The 27,831-nt window shown below is 41.9% G+C and overlaps 1 protein-coding gene across 1 annotated transcript; it reads left to right on the plus strand.

The window, feature by feature from the left end:
* Nucleotides 1–354: 354 nt before the first annotated feature.
* Nucleotides 355–27,785, plus strand: LOC124148493 (glutamate receptor-like). The gene is made up of 13 exons (XM_046519602.2): nucleotides 355–1,304; nucleotides 9,731–9,868; nucleotides 11,129–11,398; nucleotides 14,066–14,268; nucleotides 15,285–15,467; nucleotides 15,659–15,766; nucleotides 16,686–16,862; nucleotides 19,638–19,738; nucleotides 23,151–23,238; nucleotides 23,389–23,713; nucleotides 24,247–24,464; nucleotides 25,559–25,830; nucleotides 26,830–27,785. The coding sequence occupies exons 1-13, from the start codon at nucleotides 1,208–1,210 to the stop codon at nucleotides 27,113–27,115; spliced, it is 2,466 nt and encodes an 821-aa protein (XP_046375558.2). The 5' UTR covers nucleotides 355–1,207; the 3' UTR covers nucleotides 27,116–27,785.
* The last annotated feature ends 46 nt before the right edge of the window (nucleotides 27,786–27,831 follow it).

A 27,831-nucleotide genomic window follows, 5' to 3' on the forward strand; every position in this document is an offset into this window, starting at 1 on the left:
TATAACTGGAATATTATTCAAAACTCACTCATTTACATATATGTCCAGTACAGACAATGTGTAAATGACAAAAAACATAATCATTCAGTATACTGAAATATAAAATAGGATATTTGATACAAGCAAAAACCAAACGGCTCTGTTCACGGAATATATTATGTTGGAACATGGTTTTGCAATTCAGATTTCGACAGAAAAACGTATTTTGAAACGAACTGACAGACCCGTATCTGAATTTCCACAACACCAGCTGGCGCCACAGGCTAGCGAACCAAAACCATATTGCGGTGCTGTTGAATATTTAATGCCAATAACATTTCCTATGATGCCAGCTTCCGATGAAACAGCCGCGGGTGGACGCAGAATGTTAACGCCGTAATCAATACACTGTGAGATACTTTCATATCACAGCACTGCCTTCAGCGAACAAGGGTCAGTGTCGACGTTCTGTGACACACATACCTTAGCCACAGGGTCAGTGTCACCATGGAAGTAGAACACATGTCAGCTCACATTCCGTTTGTTTGCTTCTTTGATTCTTCTGTGACGCAAAATCTATTATGTTAAGCGTCTATGAAGGAAATATATTTTGCCATGTCGATCTGTGTGATTCTCCCTGTTCCAAGTTAAAACACCACGAAGCTCCACCAACAAAGATCCATGTTTGTGCAGGTTGTTGAACTAGCTGGATAAATTTTTTGTGGAAGCCTTCAAACAGGTTGTTGAACAAGATGGACTTTGTTTGTGTGGAATACTTACAAAAGGATGTTAAACTTAGCAGGAGCTCCTTGCTGTGAAATCCGCAAAAAAAAGTTTTAAAAGAAGTTCTCGGTCATATAGAATGTTTTCATGAAGGACGTTCAGGGCCTCGCTTTAAGGGAAATCGTTCACTCAACAGGAACTGCGTCCTGTTATGAATCCTTCTTTGGAGAAAAACTATGCGAAACTTCGTTCAAAGGAAATCCTTACAGTGAGACGTTAGAGTAGCAGGGTATTTTTCCATATGATACGCTTATGATCTCTATAAGCAGCAAGAGATAATTCTGGAAGGAACACTAAGAGAAACAGAGTCTTAAGATCTGAGTAACATGATATTGAACGGTGTTGTGACAATTCCTGGAACTACAATGTGAGTTTGGTGTTACGAGTAACGTCTGGAGTAGAATGACGGGTTTGTTTCCTCGCCTGTGACCACTCCGCCAGTGGGATGTCGGAGCGCGGATACCTGTGGCTGTTGTTGGTCTGTCTGGAGCTGACGGCACTGTCTGCGACTTGTAGGATGACCTCCTACAACGTCACTATAGGTAGGTACATGACAGGTATTGCCAACACATTTCTATAGTTCGTCATATGTGACATTCTTATGTGGGTGACGTGAAGTAAATTGGGGTTTAACGTAGTGTTAACATGAATACCCCACTCAGACACAGTATACTGACTCCGAGCCGACCAGTCCTTGTTGTGTCCCCCTTAATGCCGAGCGCCAGACAGGGTAACAGCAGCCACCATATTTTAAGGTCAAATGGTATGACGCAGCCGGGGGTCGAACTAGTGACCCTCCTCTCACCGGGCAGACACTCAATCTAGACTTGACCACGGAGGTGGGTTTAACGTAAATTGATCTCAGTTATATCATGTTGACGTACTATCTATAAAAATGGTTATGTACGTACGAGCAAAACAACATGTCCCATTTTCCTCGTGGATATGTGTGCAATCACGCATTGTGAAGAAATTGTCGTGCAACTGCAATAGTTATATTATCGTTTCGATCGGAAAATAGATTAAAGTGAGTGTCTTGTCATTGAGGAAAATAGTGAATGTCTTGTCATAGAGGAAAATAGTGATACTCACAAGCAATAAAGTCTGTTGTGACTGCATACAGTGGACGGGTGTTTTGTCACAAAATACAGCAGTCAGTGGGTATCCTTTCACAGAAGACAGCAGTCAGTGGGTGTCCTTTCACAGAAGACAGCAGTCAGTGGGTGTCCTTTCACAGAAGACAGCAGTCTGTGGGTGTCCTTTCACAGAAGACAGCAGTCAGTGGGTGTCCTTTCACAGAAGACAGCAGTCTGTGGGTGTCCTTTCACAGAAGACAGCAGTCTGTGGGTGTCCTTTCACAGAAGACAGCAGTCTGTGGCTGACCTTTCACAGAAGACAGCAGTCAGTGGGTGTCCTTTCACAGAAGACAGCAGTCAGTGGGTGTCCTTTCACAGAAGACAGCAGTCAGTGGGTGTCCTTTCACAGAAGACAGCAGTCTGTGGGTGTCCTTTCACAGAAGACAGCAGTCAGTGGGTGTCCTTTCACAGAAGACAGCAATCAGTGGGTGGGTGTTCTTTGGAGAAGAAGCACGCAGAGGCCAACTTTTAAAGGACTTCTCATCAGAACATTCTGACGTTCGTTAAAACTGTTCGAAATCATAGCAGGATGTTTCTAATCCACTTGAAAGGGAGTACTCAAATTATTGCTGAACTAATCTTGATTGAAACCAATGTACCGCGGGAGGTCTTGTGCACACTCTTGCAGCAGGAGACAATGCACACAACATCAGTTATCAAGTCTACTTTACAGAGTTGTGGTCTCATGTACAACGGTGTTCTTTGAAGAAAATGATTTGAGAAAAAATGCTGAAAGATAGAGTATAATTTTCATGTAATTAGTTATGTGCGAAACAAATTTGTTTGTAGAAAGCCACATGAAGGTGAATGGGCTAAATTTGTTCAAAAGTAAATTCATGTTGAATTTCGCTCAGTGATAAAAAACACATGTCTATATGTGTCCGACCACTATTGATGAGCATGTCAATTGCATTGATCTTTCAAATGATGTACTTAATTCACATGTGGTTTCCTTAATTGCCATAACGCGCCCAACGGGGGAGCCAAAACAATTAATTATAACGGTACAATTATTAGTATTTTATCGATTTTTCTAACCTGGCAATATCAAACGGTTGGGTAAATCATATAACTCCTTGATACCTCACTGGTGGATATTGAATAGGGGAAAACGCTTTGAATCGTATAGTGGACACTATGTGAGTTATTATTTCTCAAGATATTTTTGGAAAAAGAAGGGCGGAATTCTCAACCAATTACTACACGCCTCAGCTTGTTTCTATATCCTATCTGGACAAATGTCATTTATCACCTATCTATCCTTTAATAAAGAGGATAGGTCGTTAATAATAAACCATTCACAAACAAAATATCATCCATACATTTTTGAAGACCCGTGAAGATCCGGATTGGAATAAGTCTTCAGCAACCTATGCTTACCGTAAAGACGACAATGCTTGTCGTAAGAGGCGAATAACGCGATCGGTCGGTCAGGTTCGCTGACTTGGTTGATGCATGTCATCGATCCCAATTGCGTGGATCGATGTGCATGATGTCAATCACTGGATTATTTACAGACCGCCGTCACATAGCTGGAATATTGCTGAGTGTGGCTTTTAACAACAAACAAACAAACAAAATATTTTTTTTAAATAATCGGTTATGGTATTACCGACATCAATGAAGGTACTTACAGGTCATTTTGAGAAATTGAGCGGATTTCCCTCATCAATGTATATAATGAGCCAAGTTTGGACCCATATCATGGTGTTTAATATATGATGCTTTGTTACGTTGTAAGTATGCTGTTCTGTGGTATGTACAAACTAATACCTTTAAAGGGGAAGTGTACACGCAAAAATCACTTTCTTTCTTTTTCTAAACAAAACGCAATTTTAGAATTAGTTAGTATCTGTGTTTGAAAATATACACTCATTTTTTTCACAGTGAAAGTAGGAAGCTCACAATAGTGTGAAAATGATATGCCGTTATGATGCTTTCGTTTTTCGAGCTAAACAGGCCTGAGTTATCCCCCTTAGATTATGACGTAATTGGTGCCAATTCAACTGGGTCCCTGTCTATTCTGAACGCAAAAGATATCAAGTACAAGTTTTCGGTAAAACAACATGGCCTACGACACACTCCGGCGCAGTGGTGACTCAGCATAACACTATGCTGGCTGGCATCTGAGACGCTAGAATCACACACCAGTGCCTACACCACGTGAAGCGGCTCTAACATAGCATGATGACGTCATAATGTTTATCAATTGGCACCAATGACGTCATATTGCAAGGGGCATAAGCCATGGTGTTTTTGTTATGGAAATAGAACACTTGGTAAATGTGAAAAATATAAATCGATTTAATGCAAAACATATGTTAATTAATTGTGATATTTTTATATTTTTGTCTATGACACTTCAAGGTTAACACTTTTATTGTGGAAAAAGTACAAGAAAATTAGGTTCATTTCCGTGTGAACTTGCCCTTTAAGGATTGCATATTATTCTTTAACAGCTGTTTTATTGCATTACGTTGTTTCATACCCCCGCTGAAAAACCAATAATGTCATTATTGTTGACATTGAAAGGATTATATCTCAGTTTACACAACTATATTGTTGTGACTGACATGTGTCCCAACATGCCCAAGACGACCTAGCAGGATGTATATCTGCTACCGACAAATAATAAGGGAACTAATTATGCATGCATGAACATCACGTGATGAACGTGCACACAGAGGCCAAACTGTGTGTATATGGTGGAACTGACAATCACTAAAAATGAACCCAAGGCAGGTTCTCAATGAACAGTCAAAACGGCGAATTGTGGGTACGGTAGAGAGGAGACATCAATATCCAAGGTTACCCGAATGTTTGGCAAATCAAATGTGTATTTTCCCGACTGCCAGACGGGTACCGTCAAATGGTGGGGTTGCAATGAAACCTAGGCTTGGCAGGCCTAACATACGACGCCTGGTCAAGATCGTCTCATTACATCAATTGCACTTCGCAATAGATTCAAATCTTCCCCTGTTATTAATGGTGAATTTCGTACAATAACAGGAAGGCGAATTTCAACATTTTGAAAACCGGCTCAAAGCAGTCCGCCAGAAGGTTAGGCGTCCAGTGAAGGGGGTGACTCTAACAGCTTACCTCAGATGGCAAAGAATGGGGTGGGCTAGGCAACTATATTTACAGACGAATCAAGGTAAAAGCCTCTTATTCACAGATGGCAGAACACGTCGTTGGTGACTTAGCGGCGAATCTTATGCCAGGGCGTGGGCGGTGTCACACATGGCAGGCAACCTGATTTGGTTATTGTGAATGGACATTTGACTCACCAGCGATAAGTTGACGAAATTTTGCATCCTGTCGTTGTTCCCTTCGCTAGAATTATCGGCAGATAGTTTGAACTGCAAGATGGCAATACCAGACTACATCGTGCCCAGGTCGTCACCGATAATCTCCGACGAGAAGGCAAACAGACACGGGACTGGTCGCTAAGTACCCTGACATGTCCCCCCCAAAAGCATCTGTGGGATGTTCTCGGGTGGAGAGTGTACGCCAGAGACCCAATACCCGCCAACGTGGCCCCGCTTGGGGCAGCTCTTCAGGCGGAAGGACGGGTAATACCAAGGGCAACCATACGCAGGTTAACCAACAGTAATGGTGTCGTACATGTGTCCCCCATCATGGTCTAGGCGTCCGAAATTTATTTTACATACATGTATCGTCATTACACGTTCACTATCATGTCCCTTATATTTTGTCGGTAGTATATATCTGATGTTAACGTCTGTGGTTGAATCATTAACCTCATCACATAAATAATTGGAAGCCGTTCTGGTTATATGTATAAAGAACACAATATAGATGCGGTATATGGACTCACAGACATCTCTGGTTCGATCTTATTCTGCTATAAATGTTTTGAGGTCATTAAATCATCTATATACCCAATATTCTTCACATTCGATTAATTATGTTGAGAAATTAATAAAGTGTTTGTATTGTGTTGGTATTGTGTACTAAGGAACCAGCCTCATTAGTGCCACAGGGTTCATCTTTTGTCCCCTCCCCATCTCCACATCGGCCGTCCTAAGTACTTGGGTCATTATTGGGATTGCCGGCGGCTCGTTAAGAGTAATGATGTGTTGTAGGGAGAGATAGCGAGCTATTTGTCATCAAGGAAAGCTGTTTTCATCTGTATTAATTTCATGTGCTACAATATTGATTTCAGTTATTTTCGTTTAGAATAATTGCCTCAAAGTTTTGGTCTGAGGTCGTGCTACAAAGTGTGGCATTTGTTATGCGTGGGTGAATGGTTATTCGCTGAATCTAACACGTTAATTCTGCATACCATGTATAAAGGGGTAACCTAATGTTAAATACATAAACCTAATGTTATTTTACAGGCGAACACCCTGAGAATGCGAACACTCCAAAGATATAAGGACTCTTGTAAGAAGCTAATATCCATAACGCCGTGTTACAATAAGTGATTGAACGGTTTTGCAATATCTAAGAATATTCGAGAAATACACTTTACTTTGGAGGACCGACCGGTACATGACAGTTCTAAAGTAACGTTATCTGGCTGACAACTTCAGCGTGTCTCAATTTCTATTTATCATGGTCTGATTAACTGTTGTCTGATTAGCTGAATGTGTAATATGACACGGTGTGGGCACCAGGTGTAGCGAATTGACACGTGATACTGAGGTCGAGCACCGCTGTTCAGACAAGCAACATACACTCATCAAAAAAAGAACGCACCGGTGGTATGTAGTTCAATGACATAAAAAAATCCGGTATATTTATTGGATGTATGTTATTGGAAAATGTTTCGAATCCCGGTTCGCCCCGATTACGTTTCTAGGTTTGTCAGCACCATACCCATGCTCGTGGGTTTCACCGAAGTGGTAAACGTCCGAGATCTGCATCACTTCGGGCTTTCCTCCCACATTAAGCTGATACGCCGTGATATAACTGGAGAACTATTCAAAGCGGCTTTTAAACCCAACTCACTCACTCACTCTAAGTTCTTAAGGAAAAATACAGAAGCATCTCAATTACCTCAGAGGAGGAAAGCAGTACGCCACGTTGGTCCTAGACAGTAAGGGTTGTAATCGTGGCGATAGGATCCAACATTCGTTTGTTTGTGTGTTTGTTGTTTAACGCAGCAATATTCCAGCTATATAACGGTGGTCTGTAAATGATCGTGTCTGGGCCAGACAATCCAGTGATTGATATCATGAGCATCGATCTACATGATTAGGATACGATGACATCCATCAACCAAGTCTGCGGGCCTGATCAAGCGATCCCGTTAGTCGCCTTTCACGACAACCATGGGTTGCTGAAGACCAATTCTACCCCGGGTCGTCACGGGGACAACGACATGTAATGCATCACGCCCGGACAGAGAATTGCGGCGCCACTAACCACTTGGGCACACGTGCCCTGTAAGAACATTCGATGTGGACACAATAAGGTCCAGAGAGACCTCGGGTTTTAATAAAGCGATACAACAGCACTCTACAGTGAAACATAGGTAGTTTGCAATCAATTTCAGGTGACTCTGAAGTGATGCAGGTCTCAGACGTTGACAACTTTGGTGAAACCCCCGAGCACGGGTATGGTGCTGACAAACCTAGAAACATAATCAAGGTGAACCTCGATTCGAACCCACAATCATAGGTTTCTGGTGTGCCCAAGGGACGCAACTTTGATGTATACAAGATGTGGGTCTTGTTAATATCATTTCCGCTCAATAATAATTGTATCTGTGCAATCTTAAAGTGTTTTTTTATTTTCTTTACGGGTGTTTACCAAACAGTCTGGTATTAATCAAATGTTGACAAAATGTGTCGCTAAGAATTTTCAGCATCTGGATGCCTTCTAGTATTTTCCAGCCATTAATTGGGTTTTCGGTGATCCATTTCTATAATTTTCATCACTTTTTTGCCTGGTACGCCCAATGTAATTTGTTTCGGTGCATAATCGAGACTGATTATTCTCTGGCGTTGAAGTCTTATATTTACTGCTGTGAGGGCTAATCAGAGACTCCCTCGTCAGGCATTGGTACATGCGAGAGCCGGACAACATTTACACAGATTAAGGGCCTATCTCAGGGAGATCAACCTCCTTTGCTTAAGTGTATACACAGGTGCGATAGATTGTGGTGTAAAAGGTTAAGGACAAATGGGACAAATATGTGTAGAGAATTAATAAATGAAAAATATATAAAGGCGATCTTTAGCCCAATGAAGTTATATTTACGCCGAACAAAGGACTGGTTTTACTCATATCAATAATCATGTGTGACCGACCCCTAGTTTTAAGGAGGGAAATGGCGCGCTGAAAGTCATGTTGTATCCCCTCACATGATTAGACTAGTTTAACGTATTTTACTTATTTTATTTATTTTACCGTGTTTCCGAACACGGGTATTCATCTCATATCTCTGCCATTTGATGATAAATCGATATCGTCAAAATCAAGAGCGACGATAAATGATACTCAATGCACGATAGTGACGATATCTGATTACCCTCTCGAGAGAGTGACGATATCTGATTACCCTTTCGAGAGAATGACGATATCTGATTACCTTCTCGAGATAGTGACGATATCTGATTACCCTCTCGAGAAAGTGAAGATATCTGATTACCATCTCGAGAAAATGAAGATATCTGATTACCTTCTCGAGATAGTGACGATATCTGATTACCCTCTCGAGAAAGTGAAGATATCTGATTACCTTCTCGAGATAGTGACGATATCTGATTACCCTCTCGAGAAAGTGAAGATATCTGAACCGCCTCGAGAAAGTGACGATATATGTTTACCCTCTCTCGAGAGAGTGACGATATCTGTTTACCCTCTCTCGAGAGAGTGACGATGTCTGATAACCTCCTCTCGATGGCGGCGATATTTGTTATTACTCTCGGCAGAGATTGGGGATTTATCTCACGCACGTATGAGGATATCTCACTGCAAGTAATATAACAAAAGGAATTTATCGCTTATTTAGTTAATCACATTTATCTGACGATATACAATCGCTATTTCACTCGAGGGATGTTACATGTAACACATGAACCTATCAACCATGTCAGTTCCCTTGATGAGATTAACATATTCCATATTAACAGATTATCTTCTATTTATCTGGTTCTATCAAGTAAATGATATCACTGATTCAAGTTCATTTTTATCATTTTAACCATATATATTTATCAACTAGCCGGTATACTTTCCTTTGATGTTTTCATGGCGATAAATGTCATACTCCAAAATAGGCCTTGATATCTCAGATATTACATTATTATGTTTTATCCGAAATATCACTCCACTTTTGGGGTATCGTTGATTGGTTACTCACCAAATAAACGATAACTGTGTCGCCCTCACACAATATAAATCTAACAATATTTAACAACATTAAAGTCAGGAGAAATAACAACATTTTAATTGTATTAATACATTGTATAATAATGTTGACCCAAAATGGTACCTAGTTGATTAGAATCTGCGCCAGAAACATTTAAAGCAAACAGGGCCTTGGCTCCAATATATGCTCGTCAGCCATTGGATAAACAAGTTGCATGCGTCACACTCGACAGTGTATACAAAATACAAGCTAGTCCCGCTCGTCGTGCGCGATAACCCGCTGATGTTACAAATTTGTTTAAGTCTTCAATTTATCATCGTAGCCGTGGGGTAGCCTAGTGGTTAAAGCGTTCGCTCGTCACGCCAAAGACCAGGTTCGATTCCCAACAAGCTAGGGTACAATGTGTGAAGCCCATTTCTGGTGCCCTTGCCGCCATATTGCTGGAATATTGTTTAAACCATACCCACCCACTCTTCAATTCCTCCTCCAGGCACCATATTACACCCGTCATGGATGAAAGACGTCACACAGCCCGAGATGAGGTCACATCGTAGCAACTGTCGTGTGAATATCACAATTCTCACAGCGATCCTTGACACAGACAACGAATTTCTACTAAGACTAAAAGGTAACAGGATGTTGTTTGTTTTATTTAAACCAACTAATTAAACATAATGCTATTGCGACCTCGTAAGGTCAAAAGAAACGTTTCCCACAATATTACAGCCAAGCTTAATAATAGATGTCCTCCTGACAGTCTGATATAGTAGCAAAGTAAATTCTTGGCCTTACAGTCGATCAGACCCGTGAAGATCGGAGGTAGAATAGGTCCTTAGCAACCCATGCTTGCCGTAAGAGGCGACTAACGGGATCGGGCGCTCGCTAACTTGGTTGATGCATGTCATCGTATTCCAACTTCGTAGATCGATGCTCTTGATGTCAATCACTGGATTATGTATAGACTGCCATCATAAAACTAACACGCTAACAAGCTAACAAAACATCACGCATACGGTGTGGCGACGACATTTTTCAAATATGACAATACATGTTTACAAAGATGTTGTGGAGCCAATTCCCTTCCACTGCATATGAATCAGAATTTCTGCTCGGATAGACAAAGTCAAAACAAGGTAATGTAGCCAAGACGTTTAACTTAAGCTGTGTTAAACAACGAAAAGGGATTACAGTAGATCATAAAACTTGATTGTCTTCTTGGACTTACAGCAGATCAAAATATGTGAATATACTCTTGGCCTTACACTCGATCATAATACTTGAATGTCCCCCTTGCCGTACAGTAGATCACAATACTTGATTGTCCTTCTTTCCTCAAAGTAGTTCATAATACTTGGATGTCCTCCTGGCCTTACATACGATCATAATACTTGATTGTCCTCCGATCCTTCCCTTAAAGTAGTTCATAATACTTGAATGTCCCCCTTGCCTTACAGTAGATCACAATACTTGATTTTCCCCCTATCCTTAAAGGTACTGTAGTTCACAATACTTGAATGTCCTCCTGGCCTTACAGACGATCATGATACTTGAATGTCCCCCTTGCCTTACAGTAGATCACAATATTTGATTGTCCTCCTTTCCTTAAAGTAGTTCACCATTCTTGGATGTCCCCCTGGCCTTACAGACGATCATAATACAAACGTCCATATTTATATAAAGTGCAGTTCTGTTCTATCGAACATAATACTTGAATGGCCTTCTGTTTTAACAAGTAACAATCAGACTAGACCCTCCCTCAGCACAGAGTCGAATATAAAACATCCCGTACCATAGCCATAAACGCCGAATGTCTTGTCCCAGCATCACAGTCATGATAATGCATTTTTATGCATTTCCAATCATCTCTGTACCTTAATTATATTCATAGTAACCTCCCTCCGGAGTAACGACCCGCCAGCTGATCTCATCCTCATAGGGCCGTCCTCGACAACGTGCTCACCTCCACGCCTTGGGACAACACTTGGCGACGACGACAGCATCATGACTCTCCCCTGTCCCAGCCAGCACGGCCATGACTCAACACCCTCATCCACGTGGTTGCCGCAGTCGACGTTTCATGACGCATGGGAGTTCATGGCGTCGTACACAAACGCCATCCCACAGGATACCCTGGTGATTCTTTATGAGGAAAACACAGGTAGTGAATACAACAAATGACTGGTCTCTATTGTGAAAATACTTCTCTGTACGTAGTTATTGTTTGGGCGTAGAGGCGCGCCACCCGTTGCAAGATTAAAGCAAACGGTCCCAGCAATCTTCATTATCTTCTACAGCATCATAGATGAACATCCGGGTACGGTAAAGGTCTTCAGCAGACCATGCTTGTCGTAAATGGCGACCAACGGGATCGTGTGGTCAGGTTCGCTGACTTGGTTGATGCATGTCATCGTATTGCGTAGATCGATGCTCATGATGTCAATCACTGGACTGTCTGGCCCAGACTCGATTATTTACAGACCGGTGTGCTGCGTTAAACAAAAACCAAACAAACAAAACATAGATACACAGTTCCGAAGTGGTGATAATGCTGGACACACTAACCAGTTTGTTCTAGAAAAGTCGAGCAAACAATCCATTAGTTTGTTCTAGAAAAGTCGAGCGAACAATCCATTAGTTTGTTCTAGAAAAGTCGAGCGAACAATCCATTAGTTTGTTCTAGAAAAGTCGAGCGAACAATCTATTCGTTTGTTCTAGAAAAGTCGAGCGAACAATCCATTAGTTTGTTCTAGAAAAGTCGAGCGAACAATCCATTAGGCCCCGAATCTGAGATCTACAAAACCTCAATTGTGTCATTACAGGAATATAAACTAACGATCCAATACCTTTCAATACGTTCATAAATACAGGATGACCACGTATGTCCAATTAATTTTGAGGCGTTCCTGTCCGTTTGCCATGCATATAAATGAATAATGATGTATTTCATACCTACGGATGAAACAGTCATTATCATCACACCATACGATTAAAACAGCAAGTGTAATGTTTGTTACTGAAATCAAATATGAATAAGGTATTTTCAACTGGGTTCCAATGTTTTTGAACAACTTCTTGGCTCAACGATTATTAATCAATAATGAAAAAGTCCGGCATCATTAGTGATAATTGTTAACTTATATTTTTGGGCATATTTTATCAGTTAGATGAGACCATGACAATGTATAAAAATATAAATGATCATATCAACGACTACCGTGATAATTACGATAATGATGGCGTTATGATTATAATTATAGTAGTGAGTGAGTGAGTGAGTGTGGTTTTAAGCCGACTTTTAGCAATATTCCAGCAATATCACGGCGGGGAACACCCAAAATGGGCTTCACACATTGTACCCATGTCGGGAATCGAACCCGGGTCTTTTGCGTGACGATCGAACACTTTAATCCACTTGGCGACACCCCCCCCCCCCCCCCCCCCCCCCCTATCTTCTGTATAAAACTGCTGACCCGACACGTTGGGATCACAGCAACAAAAAGCACACAAAAGCGATGCCACGTTTGACAGCGATTGAGAGAGAGAGAGAGCCGTAGGAATGCTCCAACAGGGAGCTACGCACCGCGACGTCGCCAGAAGGTAAGGATGCGCGCGCATAACCGTCACCAGGTTAATGCAGCGATTGCGTCAAACAGGTCGGACAGCAGACAGGCCGAGAACCGGGTGACCACGCCTATTGAAGACCGCCACATCCGGGTACTTCACCTTCGGAACCGCTTCGTAACGGCGACGTTAACGGCACGGACGGCACTGGGACACGTGATAAGTCGACAAACCGTGTACAGGAGACTGCGGGCACATGGTATCCGAGCACGTCGCCCCTAACGCGGAGCGTTCCTGACACCTCAACACCGACTCAACAGACGGATATGGGCCAGGCGACTTCGACGGTGGCAACGGTGGAACTGGGCACGTGTCATGTTTTCTGACGAAAGCAGATTTTGCATCTTCAGGAACGACGGCCGGCAGCGTGTGTACCGAAGAGTAGGTGAACGTTTGGCACCGAACTGCATCCATCAAGTCAGGCCATATGGAGGCGGAGGTTTAATGGTTTGGGGTGGAATCTGCGGTGACGTCAAAACGAGACTCGTCGTTATTCGAGGAAACCTGAATGCGCAGCGTTATCGTGATGACATCTTACAACCAGTTGTGGTGCCATTCATCCAACAACAGCCTAATGGTATCATTTTCCAGCACGATAATGCGAGGCCTCACACGCCAAGGCTGACCCAGAACTTCCTAGCAAACGCCAACACTCACGTTTTACCATGGCCGGCATGTTCATCGGACATGAACCCAATCGAACACATGTGGGACATTCTCGGCCGCAAAGTCAGGAATCGCCCTATGCCTCCAGTTAACCTCCAGGAATTGGAACAATGCCTCCTCCATGAATGGCAACGCACCCCCCCCCCCCCCCTCCAACGTCATCAGACGCCTGACGTCATCAGCCCGTAGACGTGTACTAGCGTGTATTGACGCTCACGGTGGACATACCCGGTACTAACGTGACTTTTAGACGTGTGTTGTGACATTTTCCACACTTGACTCATCAACTGTGTTCAAATGAAATTTTCATTTTGGAGCCCCCGCGTCTTTACATGTCTGTCCTCATGATTGTAAAGGATTGATTTTTGAATGAATTTTTGTACACATACTGTGAAAACAATACTCACAAGTCATATACCAATTTGAAATGTCTGTATCGTTTAGTTTTTTTGTAATGTCCTTTCAAACACGTGGTATCCTTTCTTTTGGACATGACATGTTTGGTTTATGTTAACCTTTGTTATTTTCCCTAAAAAAGCAGGAAGATTTCTAGGTCAGTTCTTGGAGAAACACCTACCGTCCAGCCTGGATATGAAGCTGATGATGTACAGCACCGAGACTCTATCCGCTACCACCAGGTGGCGCTCGGAGCTCGCACACATACACAACAGGACCTATGTGAAGGGAATATATGGAATTCTGTTGGGGTCAGAATCTACTCTCCTAGAATATATGCAAGAGGTACTGATGGAGATCACTGAAATATGGCATTGTATTTCATACACGAGAGCATCAAATAAGAAGATTGTATATTTAATCAATACTCTTAAACAATGCTCGGTGAAATCTTTGGATAACGCAATGACTAAATATACTTATAGAGAAAAACTTGTCGATAAATCCAGTGCTTTCTTCCTAAAGTCATTGTAATGACGATACTGTTCGAGACAAACACCCCGGAGAACATTCCACTCTTACACAGTTTAAACTTAATGTAAGAGGGGAAATATAATAATCGGTTTCCACGTCTACTGAGTTGGCATTAATGCATGTTTATAACCCCCGGGTTGAAGATATAGGTGGCGAGATGCTAAATCCGTACGTCTGATCGGTACAAATCATTAATTCTTAATTCGTTTACCGTATTTCCTCTTTAAGGCGCCCGGACGTCTTGTATTTTCGCGTATGCCGTTGACCCGGGATCTATTATTGGCCCGGTGTCTGTTCTCTTCATGCTGGTAGAGTGGCAACTCACTTCTTTACCAAATCCCAAATTTTACAGTTTTACAAAGGGTACATTAGCAGGAAATGGTTATTATTGCGGGTAGAATAGGTCTTCAGCAACCAATGCTTGTCGTAAAAAGCGACTATGCTTGTCGTAAGAGGCGACTAACGGGATCGGGTGGTCAGGCTCGCTGACTTGGTTGATGAATGTCATCGATCCCAATTGCGTGGAACGATGCTCATGATGTCAGTCACTGGACTGTCTGGTCAAGTCTCGAATATTCACAGACCGCCGTCACATAGCTTGAATATTGCTGAGTGCGGCGTTAAACAACAAACAAACAAAAGTTACTATTGAAGGGAGAAATCATTACAAGTTAATGCGATAGGGATAATTGATTACAACAAATAATACACCCGGCCTCTCTTTTGGACAGAGCGTATACCCGGCGTCAATTGGACGGCGTCTTATAGAGGAAACACGGTATGTCTTATACCTACTATCGCCTACACGATTGTGAACACTATTTCAGATAAACAATTTCGATGCTTTGTTCCCGAGAACCACGGACTTCCGCCACCGGTCATTCTGGTTGGTCATCACACAAACAGTGGACATCCACGTGTTGGAGAACGTGTCTCGTGATCTAGAAAATATGGCCGTCATATCACCTGGAATCTCCCCATATGACCATGACATGAATGCGTCAATTGAGGTAAGTCATTATGTACATACCTACCATGTCTTTAATCTTTCATGTTAGTTATGGTGTATTTAATTATGTATATAAATTAAGGTGAACTTTAAAATTTGAACTACGAAAGCTATTCTCTTTTGAAGTAATTTATTCCAAACATGTTACGGAATGTTACAGTTTAGTTAATGGCGTTACAATTTCTGTTTCAGTCACTTGTGCTGGAAAAGACGTTCTCGGGTCTTGGGAAAAACCTCAACGTCTGCGGCAACATGACGTCGGCAGCTGTAGTGTGCGTCATCGCTCATCACTTGGAGTCGGTAAGTCGGTAGTCTGAGGCATTGTGGTAGTCTAGTGGGTAATCATATCAACAGCCCGGGTTCGGTTTCCACATGGGTACAATGGGTGAAGCCCATTCTTAGTATACCGAGACGTGATAGGTATGGCATAATGTTAAAATTGTCGAAAAGGCGAATCACGCACTTGCTGTACAACCAAATTCTAAGAGATCCTTACTCTCTAAGTCACAGCGTTATTCCTTAATAATCAATTAACATAACATTTTTTTTTAAATATCGTTAAAAAGCTTTTACTATTTTTGTGATACGAGGGGCGTTCAATAAGATTTGCAACTTCAATATAAGACAAAGTCGCAGAATATCTTTTGCGCTTTTATCATTCAACATAATCTCCATTCACCTCAATACACTTACTCCATTTGTCCTTCAAGCTTTTAACACCACTTTTATAGAAATCCGCAGATTGGCCCTCTAACCACGCCTCTGTGGCAGCCTTTATGTCCTCGTCATCCTGGAAGCGTCTTCCACGTAGGGCAGATATAATTTGCCGGAACAGGAAATAGTCACAGTCTGGGCTGTAGGGTGGGTGGTTTAACTGTTCGAATCCACATTCACATATGGCGGCCTGTGCAATTCTTGACTTGTGAACCGGAGCATGTAAGGAACTTTATTGCAGCGCGTTGTTCATGTTTGACAGAATCCATGATTAAGACCACCCTTAGGTGAATAAAGCCACTCATCTAACTTATTGTTGTGTCTGGAACATGTTATGACACGTGTCAACCTGATGTTATGACTAGTGTCACACCTGCCACAAGTTGACATTGTTTGTGTAAACACAAATGCCCAAGCTGCAAAACTTATTGAACGCCCCTCGTATGTTTGAAGTCGGATATTTGCTCAAATAAATGTACTAAAACTGGCGTACGTTGTATTCTAGGCCTTCCAGACGGCGGAGTCCGAACGCCTCTACGTGCATGTTGCCGAGGGAGTGGGCGACACCCACCACTACGTCAAACACCCGCTGTCCAAGACACGAGCAGATTTAAACGACTTTCTCTTCCCTAACGTCAAATATGGCTACAACCTACGACATATGAATATAACGATTCAGCCGGTACGTGAAGAGTGTTGAAGCCTCCCCAAATAGTGTGAGGAGCATTGAACTGAGACTTTATTATGACGTTTACTATTCTTAACAGCGAAACAAACATTTAACTTTTAAACCGACCACATTTGTCTTTTCAACATATTTATCAGGAAGAGAATGTTTGGCTGTCAACTTCTATATTATGTGGAACGCAACGTTTCGGAGTATATACTTACTCCTTCATCAGGTGAATTAATACAAAATGTAGCAGAGAACAGAATTAACTTTTATCAGGACGTATTTGATGAAATGTTCATGTTGTGATAATACCCATGCGCAATATATCAATACATCGATAATATGCTTCGATTTTCACAATGCTGAATGAGACGTGTTTCTACAAAACGTAAACAAGACAAGCATATATACACACAATAAATGTCTAATTGTCACTGAAATTGTAACCAAGTGCCTTCACAAATGATAAATGAAGTCATTTCTATTCCAAATCGATAAGGGGCGGTCGGGTAGCCTAGTGATTAAAGCGTCTCACGTCGAAGACCCGGGTTCGATTCCCGACATGGGTACAATGTGTGAAGCTCATTTCTGGTGTCCCCCGCCTGATATTGCTGGAATATTGCATTAAGCAGCGTAAAACCATACTCACTCACTCACTCACTCACTCACTCAAAATCGATATATCTATTTTGTAATATTTGATGAAATGTTTAACATTATTTGACTAGTAGAACATTTAAAAGTGATTTATGATAAAGTCTCTTCTGAGCAAATGTGTCACACTACTTTCACATGTAATGATTTTCAGTGCTGTGACATGCTTCGACTTTCCATATAGTTCATCCGCTACACTACTTTATTCAATATTTCCTTGGGATGTCCCCTGCATAAAATGGGCATGTGACGTCGACAGGCCTTCTTCTACTTGTGATCATAAACTGTTTACACTGTGCCAATGGCTTTTCCTACACGTTAAAAGCAGGATATGCTTACCCTTTTGCGAACACCTGGTGTCATCACTAATTATTGATCCTCGCGTATAACTTTCACCTCTGTCTTGCGTTTTACGCCCAATGGAATCTCTTTCGGTTGATAATAGAGACTGATTAATCTCTGGCGTTACCGTTGTATATTTGTATCGCCAGAGGCCGAACGATACATCCATCATTTTAGGTACATGCCTTACTGTCAACCTCAAAGACAAGCGGACTGCTCACTATTTTACGGGCCTAAGATATTTTCTGTTGCCAACTTTATTATCAATCTCATTGCATAAGGCCCTCAGACAAACAGTATCGCACGTTTGAGACCAACGTGGTGCCATCAAAGTTTAATTCAAACATTCTGGGTGTTTAGGTTTTAAAGAATTCGTCATATTGTTTGCAGGAATATACCTTGTATGTGTAACGGAGATATGGGTATTGATACCATGATACATTGTCATCTTAGTGTACGTGTCTCTTGTGTTATATCACCAGCAGTGATACGAAGAAAGCAAACGCCCTAAATGCTGGCATCTGGGAAAACCAATAAGTTTCACAGATGTCAGATGGACGGTGCTTTGTATACAGTACATGGTAATGTCCACAGCGTGTGTTTAAAATAGGACATCATATCTGCCGCGAGACCGTTCCTGGCCCAGTAAGTGTAATATGTGATCTCCCATTGTCAAGTTCTGCCAACAGAGTCGGCCGAGGACGAGTTAATTATCGTATTTCCAGGTGGCGAAATTCCCGTTTTCTTGTAAGATTCTTTTGATTTTTTATCGGTAATCGTTCCTGAGGAGTGATATAGATTCGCATGGAACGAAGCGTGCATGGGAGATTTACCTTGCTAATATATGCTTTTGGTAAAAATTGAAAATCGATCCTGCTATTGTCAACGATGCTGTATCCGGATCAGTGGACATTATACTTATTTCGTCACCCCTGATATACATTATCATTAGCATTGTTCATCAGTCATTAGTTCATTACTACTGCACTTCACATCTATTCCGTGGATTCTGCCATTGTGTAAGTCTTCAAATACCGAAATAATATGAAATGGTAATTAAATACTTGATGCATACGAGACTCAAATGCCGTGCCTTGCACATGGTGTGTCTGTGTGACTGTGTCTGTGTGTGTATATTTGTGTTTATTTATTTATATAAATGAATATAATTAGTTAGTTAAAAAGGTTTAAAAATACACCACAGTTTTATAAAACGTCTTTCAGTACAAATCCGCCGACAACAAATACAGTAGTGCACGTGTTTATATACATGCACTATATATTGTGACCAAAATAATTAATTGGTTGATAATTAAAGACATAACCCTTAACAATAACCCAAGTAGTATTGAATCAGGTGCATAAAGAACACCCAGCTACATACATGGAAAAACAAACATCACCGTGCATCTCCACTCTACCTCAGAAACCGTTATAAGAAAAGTAGAGATTAGGCTCTGTATCTACAACCCGCCACTGTAATCAGTTTGGTGTCTCCACTGTTGGTTTTGAATTTATAGAAGCTAGTAAGTAACAGTAAACACAAGATATTTTATGGATGACAACTTCGTTATTCTCTAATGATGCGACGTTTCGATTTAGATCGACAGTTGTCAATCAAGGGTGACTCTATACCTAAGAGTCGCATGATAAGGTAAAAAGAAGTTGTCATCCATAAAATGATTTTTTTACTGTTGGTGCTTACAGTTTGGCACAAATCAGCAACGTATTGTCTAGTATCGGTCCGTAAAACACTCATCCACACACTCGTGTATTATGTTGGGGCAGTGGCCGGGATTCATGGAGCGTGTTGATGACGGGAACGCTACAACCTACCAGGGCATGTGTATTGAGATGCTGAAGGTGCTACAAGAGGCTCTCAACTTCACGTGAGTCTTTGCTTGCCGAGAATGCCCGATTCACAGTACAAACCATTTGTTTGTTGGAAATTGGTATGTCATCGGCCTGTTGAATGTATTTTCAATTTTGCATACAATATCCCAACAACGAAAGCGACTATCACAGTCAAGGATGATTGATATTTCTATGGCTAAATACTATGGAAGTGTGAAGGGTATGTGCTGATACATCTTCTCAAACAATCTTTTCGTTTTATCGGTAAATTAAATGCGCAACCCTTGATCAATACGATGACCGAAGTTGTATTTGTTTTCCATCCATTATATATCAATTATGACTTAATCCATAATGCCAATCAATACACGCCTGTGTCTCACCCGTGAGAACAATCATTACGTGACCTAATTCCTGTAGGTGCATTTTCACTACCACTTTTGTGTGGACTTTGTTTCCAACCATCTGTGTGTGTACATTCTTACCTGGCATCTGTGTGTGTGTACATTGTTACCTTCGATCTCTGTGTGAACATTCTTACCTTCAATCTGTGTCTGTACATTCTTACCTTCAATCTCTGTGTGTACATTCTTACCTTCCATCTGTGTGTGTACATTCTTACCTTCCATCTCTGTGTGTGCATTGTTACTTTCCATCTGTGTGTACATTGTTACCTTCCATCTGTGTGTGTACATTCTTACCTTCCATCTGTGTGTACATTCTTACCTTCCATCTGTGTGTGTACATTGTTACCTTCCATCTGTGTGCGTACATTATTACCTTCCATCTGTGTGCGTACATTATTACCTTCCATCTGTATGTGAACATTCTTTCCTTCCATCTGTGTGTGTACATTCTTACCTTCCATCTGTGTGTGTACATTCTTACCTTCCATCTGTGTGTGTACATTCTCACTTCCATCTGTGTGCGTACATTATTACCTTCCATCTGTGTGTGTGTACATCCTTACCTTCCATCTGTGTGTGTACATTGTAACTTTCCATCTGTATGTGAACATTCTTACCTTCAATCTGTGTGTGTACATTCTTACCTTCCATCTGTGTGTACAATCTTACCTTCAATCGGTGTGTACATTCTTACCTTTCATCTGTGTGTGTACATTCTTACCTTCCATCTGTGTGTACATTGTTACTTTCCATCTGTGTGTACATTCTTACCTTCCATCTGTGTGTGTACATTGTTACCTTCCATCTGTGTGTACATTCTTACCTTCCATCTGTGTGTGTACATTGGTTCCTTCCATCTGTGTGTACATTCTTACCTTCCATCTGTGTGTGTACATTCTTACTTTCCATCTGAGTGTGTACATTCTTACTTTCCATCTGTGTGTGTACATTCTTACCTTCCATCTGTGTGTGTACATTGTTACTTTCCATCTGTGTGTACATTCTTACCTTCCATCTGTGTGTGTACATTGTTACTTTCCATCTGTGTGTACATTTTTACCTTCCATCTGTGTGTGTACATTCTTACCTTCCATCTGTGTGTGTACATTCTTACCTTAAGCTTCCATCTGTGTGTGTACATTCTTACTTTCCATCTGTGTGTACATTCTTACCTTCCATCTGTGTGTGTACATTCTTACCTTCCATCTGTGTGTACATTCTTACCTTCCATCTGTGTGTACATTCTTACCTTCCATCTGTGTGTGTACATTGTAACTTTCCATCTGTATGTGAACATTCTTACCTTCCATGTGTGTGTGTACATTCTTACCTTCCATCTGTGTGTGTACATTCTTACCTTCCATCTGTGTGTGTACATTCTTACCTTCCATCTGTGTGTGTACATTCTTACTTTCCATCTGTGTGTACATTCTTACCTTCCATCTGTGTGTGTACATTCTTACCTTCCATCTGTGTGTACATTCTTACCTTCCATCTGTGTGTACATTCTAACCTTCAATCTGTGTGTACATTCTTACCTTTCATCTCTGTGTGTACATTCTTACCTTCCATCTGTGTGTGTACATTGTTACCCTCCATCTGTGTGTACATTCTTACCTTCCATCTGTGTGTGTACATTGTAACTTTCCATCTGTGTGTACATTCTTACCTTCCATCTGTGTGTGTACATTGTAACTTTCCATCTGTGTGTACATTCTTACCTTCCATCTGTGTGTGTACATTGGTACTTTCCATCTGTGTGTACATTGTTACCTTCCATCTGTGTGTGTACATTGGTACCTTCCATCTGTATGTACATTCTTACCTTCCATCTGTGTGTACATTCTTACCTTCCATCTTTGTATGTACATTCTTACCTTCCATCTGTGTGTACATTCTTACTTTCCATCTGTGTGTACATTCTTACCCTCCATCTGTGTGTGTACATTGTTACTTTCCATCTGTGTGTACATTCTTACCTTCCATCTTTGTATGTACATTCTTACCTTCCATCTGTGTGTACATTCTTACTTTCCATCTGTGTGTACATTCTTACCCTCCATCTGTGTGTGCATTGTTACTTTCCATCTGTGTGTACATTCTTACCTTCCATCTGTGTGTGTACATTGTTACCTTCCATCTGTGTGTGTACATTCTTACCTTCCATCTGTGTGTACATTGTTACCTTCCATCTGTGTGTGTACATTCTTACTTTCCATCTGTGTGTACATTCTTACCCTCCATCTGTGTGTGTACATTCTTACCTTCCATCTTTGTATGTACATTGGTTCCTTCCATCTGTGTGTACATTCTTACTTTCCATCTGTATGTACATTCTTACCTTCCATCTGTGTGTACATTCTTACTTTCCATCTGTATGTACATTCTTACCTTCCATCTGTATGTACATTCTTACCTTCCATCTGTGTGTACATTCTTACCTTCCATCTGTGTATGTACATTCTTACCTTCCATCTGTATGTACATTCTTACCTTCCATCTGTGTGTACATTGTAACTTTCCATCTGTGTGTACATTCTTACCTTCCATCTTTGTATGTACATTCTTACCTTCCATCTGTGTGTACATTCTTACCTTCCATCTTTGTATGTACATTGTTACCTTCCGTCTGTATGTACATTCTTACCTTCCATCTGTGTGTGCATTCTTACCTTCCATCTGTGTATGTACATTCTTACCTTCCATCTGTATGTACATTCTTTCCTTCCATCTGTGTGTACATTCTTACCTTCCATCTTTGTATGTACATTCTTACCTTCCATCTGTATGTACATTCTTACCTTCCATCTGTGTTTGTACATTCTTACTTTCCATCTGTATGTACATTTTTACCTTCCATCTGTGTGTGTACATTCTTACCTTCCATCTGTGTGTACATTCTTACCTTCCATCTGTGTATGTACATTCTTACCTTCCATCTGTGTGTGTGTACATTATTACCTTCCATCTGTGTGTGTACATTGTTACCCTCCATCTGTGAGGACAATGTTATCTACCATTTGTGTGTGTGTGTGTGCAGGTACACGCTGTATGAGAACAAAGACCAGACCTGGGGAGTTGTAGAAGATGGCTCGTGGATCGGCATGGTCGGGGAACTACACCGACGGGTGAGTATTATTAACTGTGTCTTCCCTCTGTTCAACATCGTTGCAGATATAAAACGTTCACTATATAACGAAAGCTGTTAATGCAAATTTCTTCAGCGCATGAAATGAAACAATATATGCTCCATTCGCCACCTTTCCCCCATCTCCCAGGAAGCTGACCTTGCCCTAGCTGACATCACTATCCACTACCAGAGAGACCAGGTCGTTGATTTTGTACTTCCGGCCTTTCGAAGGGAAGTGACCGACATCGTGTACCGGAAGTGGAAGACGGAAGACTTCAATTGGAAGCATCTGACACGTCCCTTCACCCCCCTCGTCGTGCTGTGTATAACAGCAGCACTGGTGTTTGTCATGTTGATGGTGGCGGTCACAGAGAGACTTAACCCTTATTACAGCGGGATGATGGAGAGACAGAGCCCTCTGGAGATATCCTGGAAAACTGTCTGGTATCTGCTTGGATCCGTGCTCATGCAAGGTGATACTACAATAGCCAGCTCTGTACCTTACAACATAATTATTGTAAATACTACCTAAAACGCACCCCACTCCATATCATTCCCCGCCCCCCTACACACAAAAAAAAAGAAAAAGAAAAAAGAGAAGATAAAATAAAATAAATAAATAAATAAATAAATAAATAAATAAATAAATAAATAAATAAATAAATAAATAAATAAATAAAGAAAGAAAACAATAAGAAGAAAATGTGAAAAAGAAGAGTAAACATAGAAACAACTATACAATGGCGTGGTTCGTATGAATTAGAATCCTATTTAAATAATTGTTTCAATACGGTTGTTTTTAATTTCGTTTTTTATTGGGGGTGGGTGGTAGGGTGAAGGGCAGCTTGAGGTAATATGTTGAACACAAACCTACGAAGCAAATAGGTACACGTGTTTTAATTTAGCGTCGTTATTCTTACAATATCCAAATAATATGAATACTTTCGATTGAATAATCGTCGGTTTTATGTCAGAAGTTTCTGAGATGATGGTATTATCCTGACAGGTGGAACCCAGGAACCTGGTTCTTGCACCGGCCGAGTCCTCCTGTCGACGTGGTGGATCTTCTGCATCGTGATCGCTGCCACCTACAGCGCCACCCTCATCGTATCCTTCGCCGTGCAGGAGGAAGCAGTCCCGTTCAAGTCGCTGACGGATCTCGTTGAGAATGAGGAGTACAGATGGGGATTATTTGACGGGTCTATTGCTATGCTAATACTAACCGTAAGTGTAAAACTAATCACAATGCTTGGTGTTACCAAATTATGCGACGAATAACAATGAACGTACATAGCTGTTCGTGGCCGTGTCAAAAGACGTTAACAGATGGTACTTGTTGTTACCCTGCTTGGTGTTCTGCGTCATGGGGATAAACGAGGGACTTTACGGTTCGGGTTCAGTACCCACAAAACCTATAATCATGGGTTCGAATCTCTCATCCATGCCTCCTCATTCATCCTCCTTAACCGTGCCCTCATCCGTGCCCCCTCACCCATGCACCCACACCCCCTCATCCATGCCGCTCACCCCTGCCCCCTCACTCATGCCCCTCAACCGTGCCCCCTCACCAATGCCCTTCGACCATGCCCCCTCACCCCCCTCACCCATGCCCCGTCACTCATGCCTCCTCACCCTGCCCCCTAATCCTTCCTTCTTAACCGTGCCCTCATCCGTGCCCCCTCACCCATGCACCCACAACCCCCTCACCCATGCCCCTCACCCGCGCCCCCTAAACCGCGCCCCTCACCCGTGCTCCTCACCCGTGCCCCCTCACCCATGCCCATCGACCGTGCCCCCTCACCCCCCTCACCCAGGCCCCGTCACTCATGCCTCCTCATCCTGGCCCCTCATCCTTCCTCCTTAACCGTGCCCTCACCCATACCTCCTCATCAGTGGTACCTCACCCTTGCCCCCTTACCCGTGCACCCTCATCAATCCCCCGTAATTGTGCCCCTCTCCATACCCCCCCCCTCATCCGTGCCCCCTCACCCATGCCCCCTCACCCGTACCCCCCTCACCCATGCCCCCTTACCAGTACCCCCCTTATCCGTGCACCCTAACCAATGCACCCTCATCCGTGCCCCCTCACATCTGAGACTGACATCTAAAACGGGACAATTACAATATTTTTATGATGTCCTAGACATTACACCAATTAAGATGGATAAGAGCCTCATTTCACCCCTCATTCTGTACATCAAATATACTTTGGATCGATTTGGATTTGAATAAAAAAGTGTTTTTGTAAATAGTTCATTTTTTTTATATTATGTATCAGTTAACTCCTCTACCATCTATTGTCTTATATTTCCTGCCAGAACTCCACTCGTCCAGAGTTCCAGAAGGCCCTTGATGGTGTCCGAAAGTTCGCCCAGTCAGACCCGAGTGTCCTCAGTCGAGACATTGAGGTGCAGCTCCACAAGGTCCAGACGGAGAAGTATGCCCTCATCTCGAGCCGGGCAACGCTGGAGTACATGCAGTCGGTGTCACGCCCGCTAGATCTCCGCATAGTCGGGGAGAACCTGTATTCCACCCATGTGGCCCTGGCAGTTCCACCCGACTCCCCCTTCCTGCCAGATTTTGAGAGAGTGTGAGTACCCTCCAGAATTAGACACATGTGTCTCCTAGAACCTGAAGTGGTTCTGAATATCAGTTGATTGTAATCTTTTAAAGCAAATGAAATGAATAGGTGTTCCTTTGTCATTACATTGATGCACTTATACAGAAATTAATTCAAAATAGAGGGCACGGGTTGCCCAGTCGTCTAAGGCGCCGCGATTCGCTGTGCAGAGTTGCGTCCCTTGGGCACGCCAGAAACCTATGATTGTGGGTTCGAATCCCGATCCCCGAGGATTTGTCAGCACCATACCCGTGCTCGTTGGTTTCACCGAAGTGGTAAACGTCTGAGACGCCGTGATATAACTGGAATACTGTTAAAAGCGGCGTTAAACCCAACTCACTCTCACTCACTATTACAAAATAAATTATTTTAATGCTAAAAAGCACATTAGTCAAAGCTTCTCTTTCACTTTTTAGATATATATAGTGTATTGAAGTTCATCCATTTTTATTTAGACGTATTTACAATGTAAGCAGACTTCGGGTATTGGTTCCATCGTTTTGTGAATATTTGATGAATTCAAGAAAGCAGATTACTGACAATAAAGAAATAATAATTTGGTTACCGTCAATGGAAAATTTCTTTATAATGTTTTGTTTATCAGGGATATATTTTATGACGATAGTAATGTAAAGAGTAAACATGACCTACAAAGTAAGCATAATTTACAGTCTGATGTAAAGTTCTACAATAGGATTACAGGATCTATCAAACGAGCAGTAGGTTGTTCATATAGTATGTTCTATCCATTTAGACCTGACTGGGATATTGACAAACTATCTGAAATGGATGGAAGAATAAAAGGAGAAATTGGATCTAGGTTTTTTTTAAATCAGGTTTTAAATAGTATTGAAGTTACTTTGCAATATACATTTCTCAACGCTCCTAATACCTGCTAATCTTCGGGCACCCTGCGTCTCCTAACCGTTCCGTTATATTTTGTCATGAGTATATCCGCGTTGATTTCAGCATGTCGACTATGAGTGAGATTGGGTTGCTGGAGACATGGGAAGAAACTTGGTGGAACCATAGCTATCTGAAGAACCCTTCAGTCACTCTCGGAGGACAACCTATAACTATCGGCAACTTCCTGAACGCGCTGTGCCTCGTTGCCATCGGTGTGGCTTGTGGCGTTACCGCCCTCCTACTGGAATATGTCATCGAACGGATCAGACGGTGCTACATGGCATCGTTTGAAAAGAAAACTGAGCCAGTGACTGCATGTGTGGAAGACCATGTGGTAGATATGACCTAGACCAAATGATGGACGCAGAGACGACGGAGCGGTGTACTTCAGATATATTGGTTCCTAAATCAGTAATCAACCATTGGAACCTATCAACCTTAACGGTCTTAACATCTGATTTGACGTGACCAGGAAGGCCCTCGCAAGTATTGGGGAACTTGGATTTAAACATGTTCCTATTGCCCTACATGACAAACAAAGGTACAACACTATGGTATCTGAATGATTAGATGACAACAAATTGCGGTTGAGACATTACTCCTTAGTTTATGCTGTCACAAATAGTTGGTGACTGCGAACTGCAAGCACATGGGATTGATATATGAACGATCCTTCAATCATTTAGAAAGCACAAGGACACCTGACACACGTGTGAAGGATTATCTTTATGAAATCCGAAGCTGTTAACCTTAGAGTTGACATAAGGATGACCTATATATGAAGGCCAAGAGGACTAATTTAAAGATAAACATTTCTCGGAAGGAAGCGGACGGAATTCATTTTTATGACGTAACTGTTTCTAAAAACATAAACATCTTCTTGTGAGTAACCTGAGGTGGTGAGGTGCGGTAAAATCGGGTGAGTGAGTGAGTGAGTGAGTGAGTATGGTGTTACGCCGCTTTTAGCAATATTCCAGCAATATCACGGCGGGGGACACCGGAAATAGGCTTCACACATTGTAGCCACGTCAGGAATCGAACCCGGGTCTTCGGCGTGACGAGCGA

Source organism: Haliotis rufescens, unplaced genomic scaffold (genome assembly GCF_023055435.1).
Source record: "Haliotis rufescens isolate VD_foot unplaced genomic scaffold, xgHalRufe1.0.p SCAF_3, whole genome shotgun sequence".
Lineage (NCBI taxonomy): Eukaryota > Metazoa > Mollusca > Gastropoda > Lepetellida > Haliotidae > Haliotis > Haliotis rufescens.

Excerpts from the sequence above, each read along its gene's own strand:
- LOC124148493 (XM_046519602.2), top strand. The coding sequence starts at position 1,208 with ATGTCGGAGCGCGGATACCTGTGGCTGTTGTTGGTCTGTCTGGAGCTG. Across the intron at positions 14,269-15,284 it reads TCCTAGAATATATGCAAGAG|ATAAACAATTTCGATGCTTT; the intron begins GTACTGATGGAG and ends ACACTATTTCAG. Across the intron at positions 23,714-24,246 it reads TGGATCCGTGCTCATGCAAG|GTGGAACCCAGGAACCTGGT; the intron begins GTGATACTACAA and ends TTATCCTGACAG.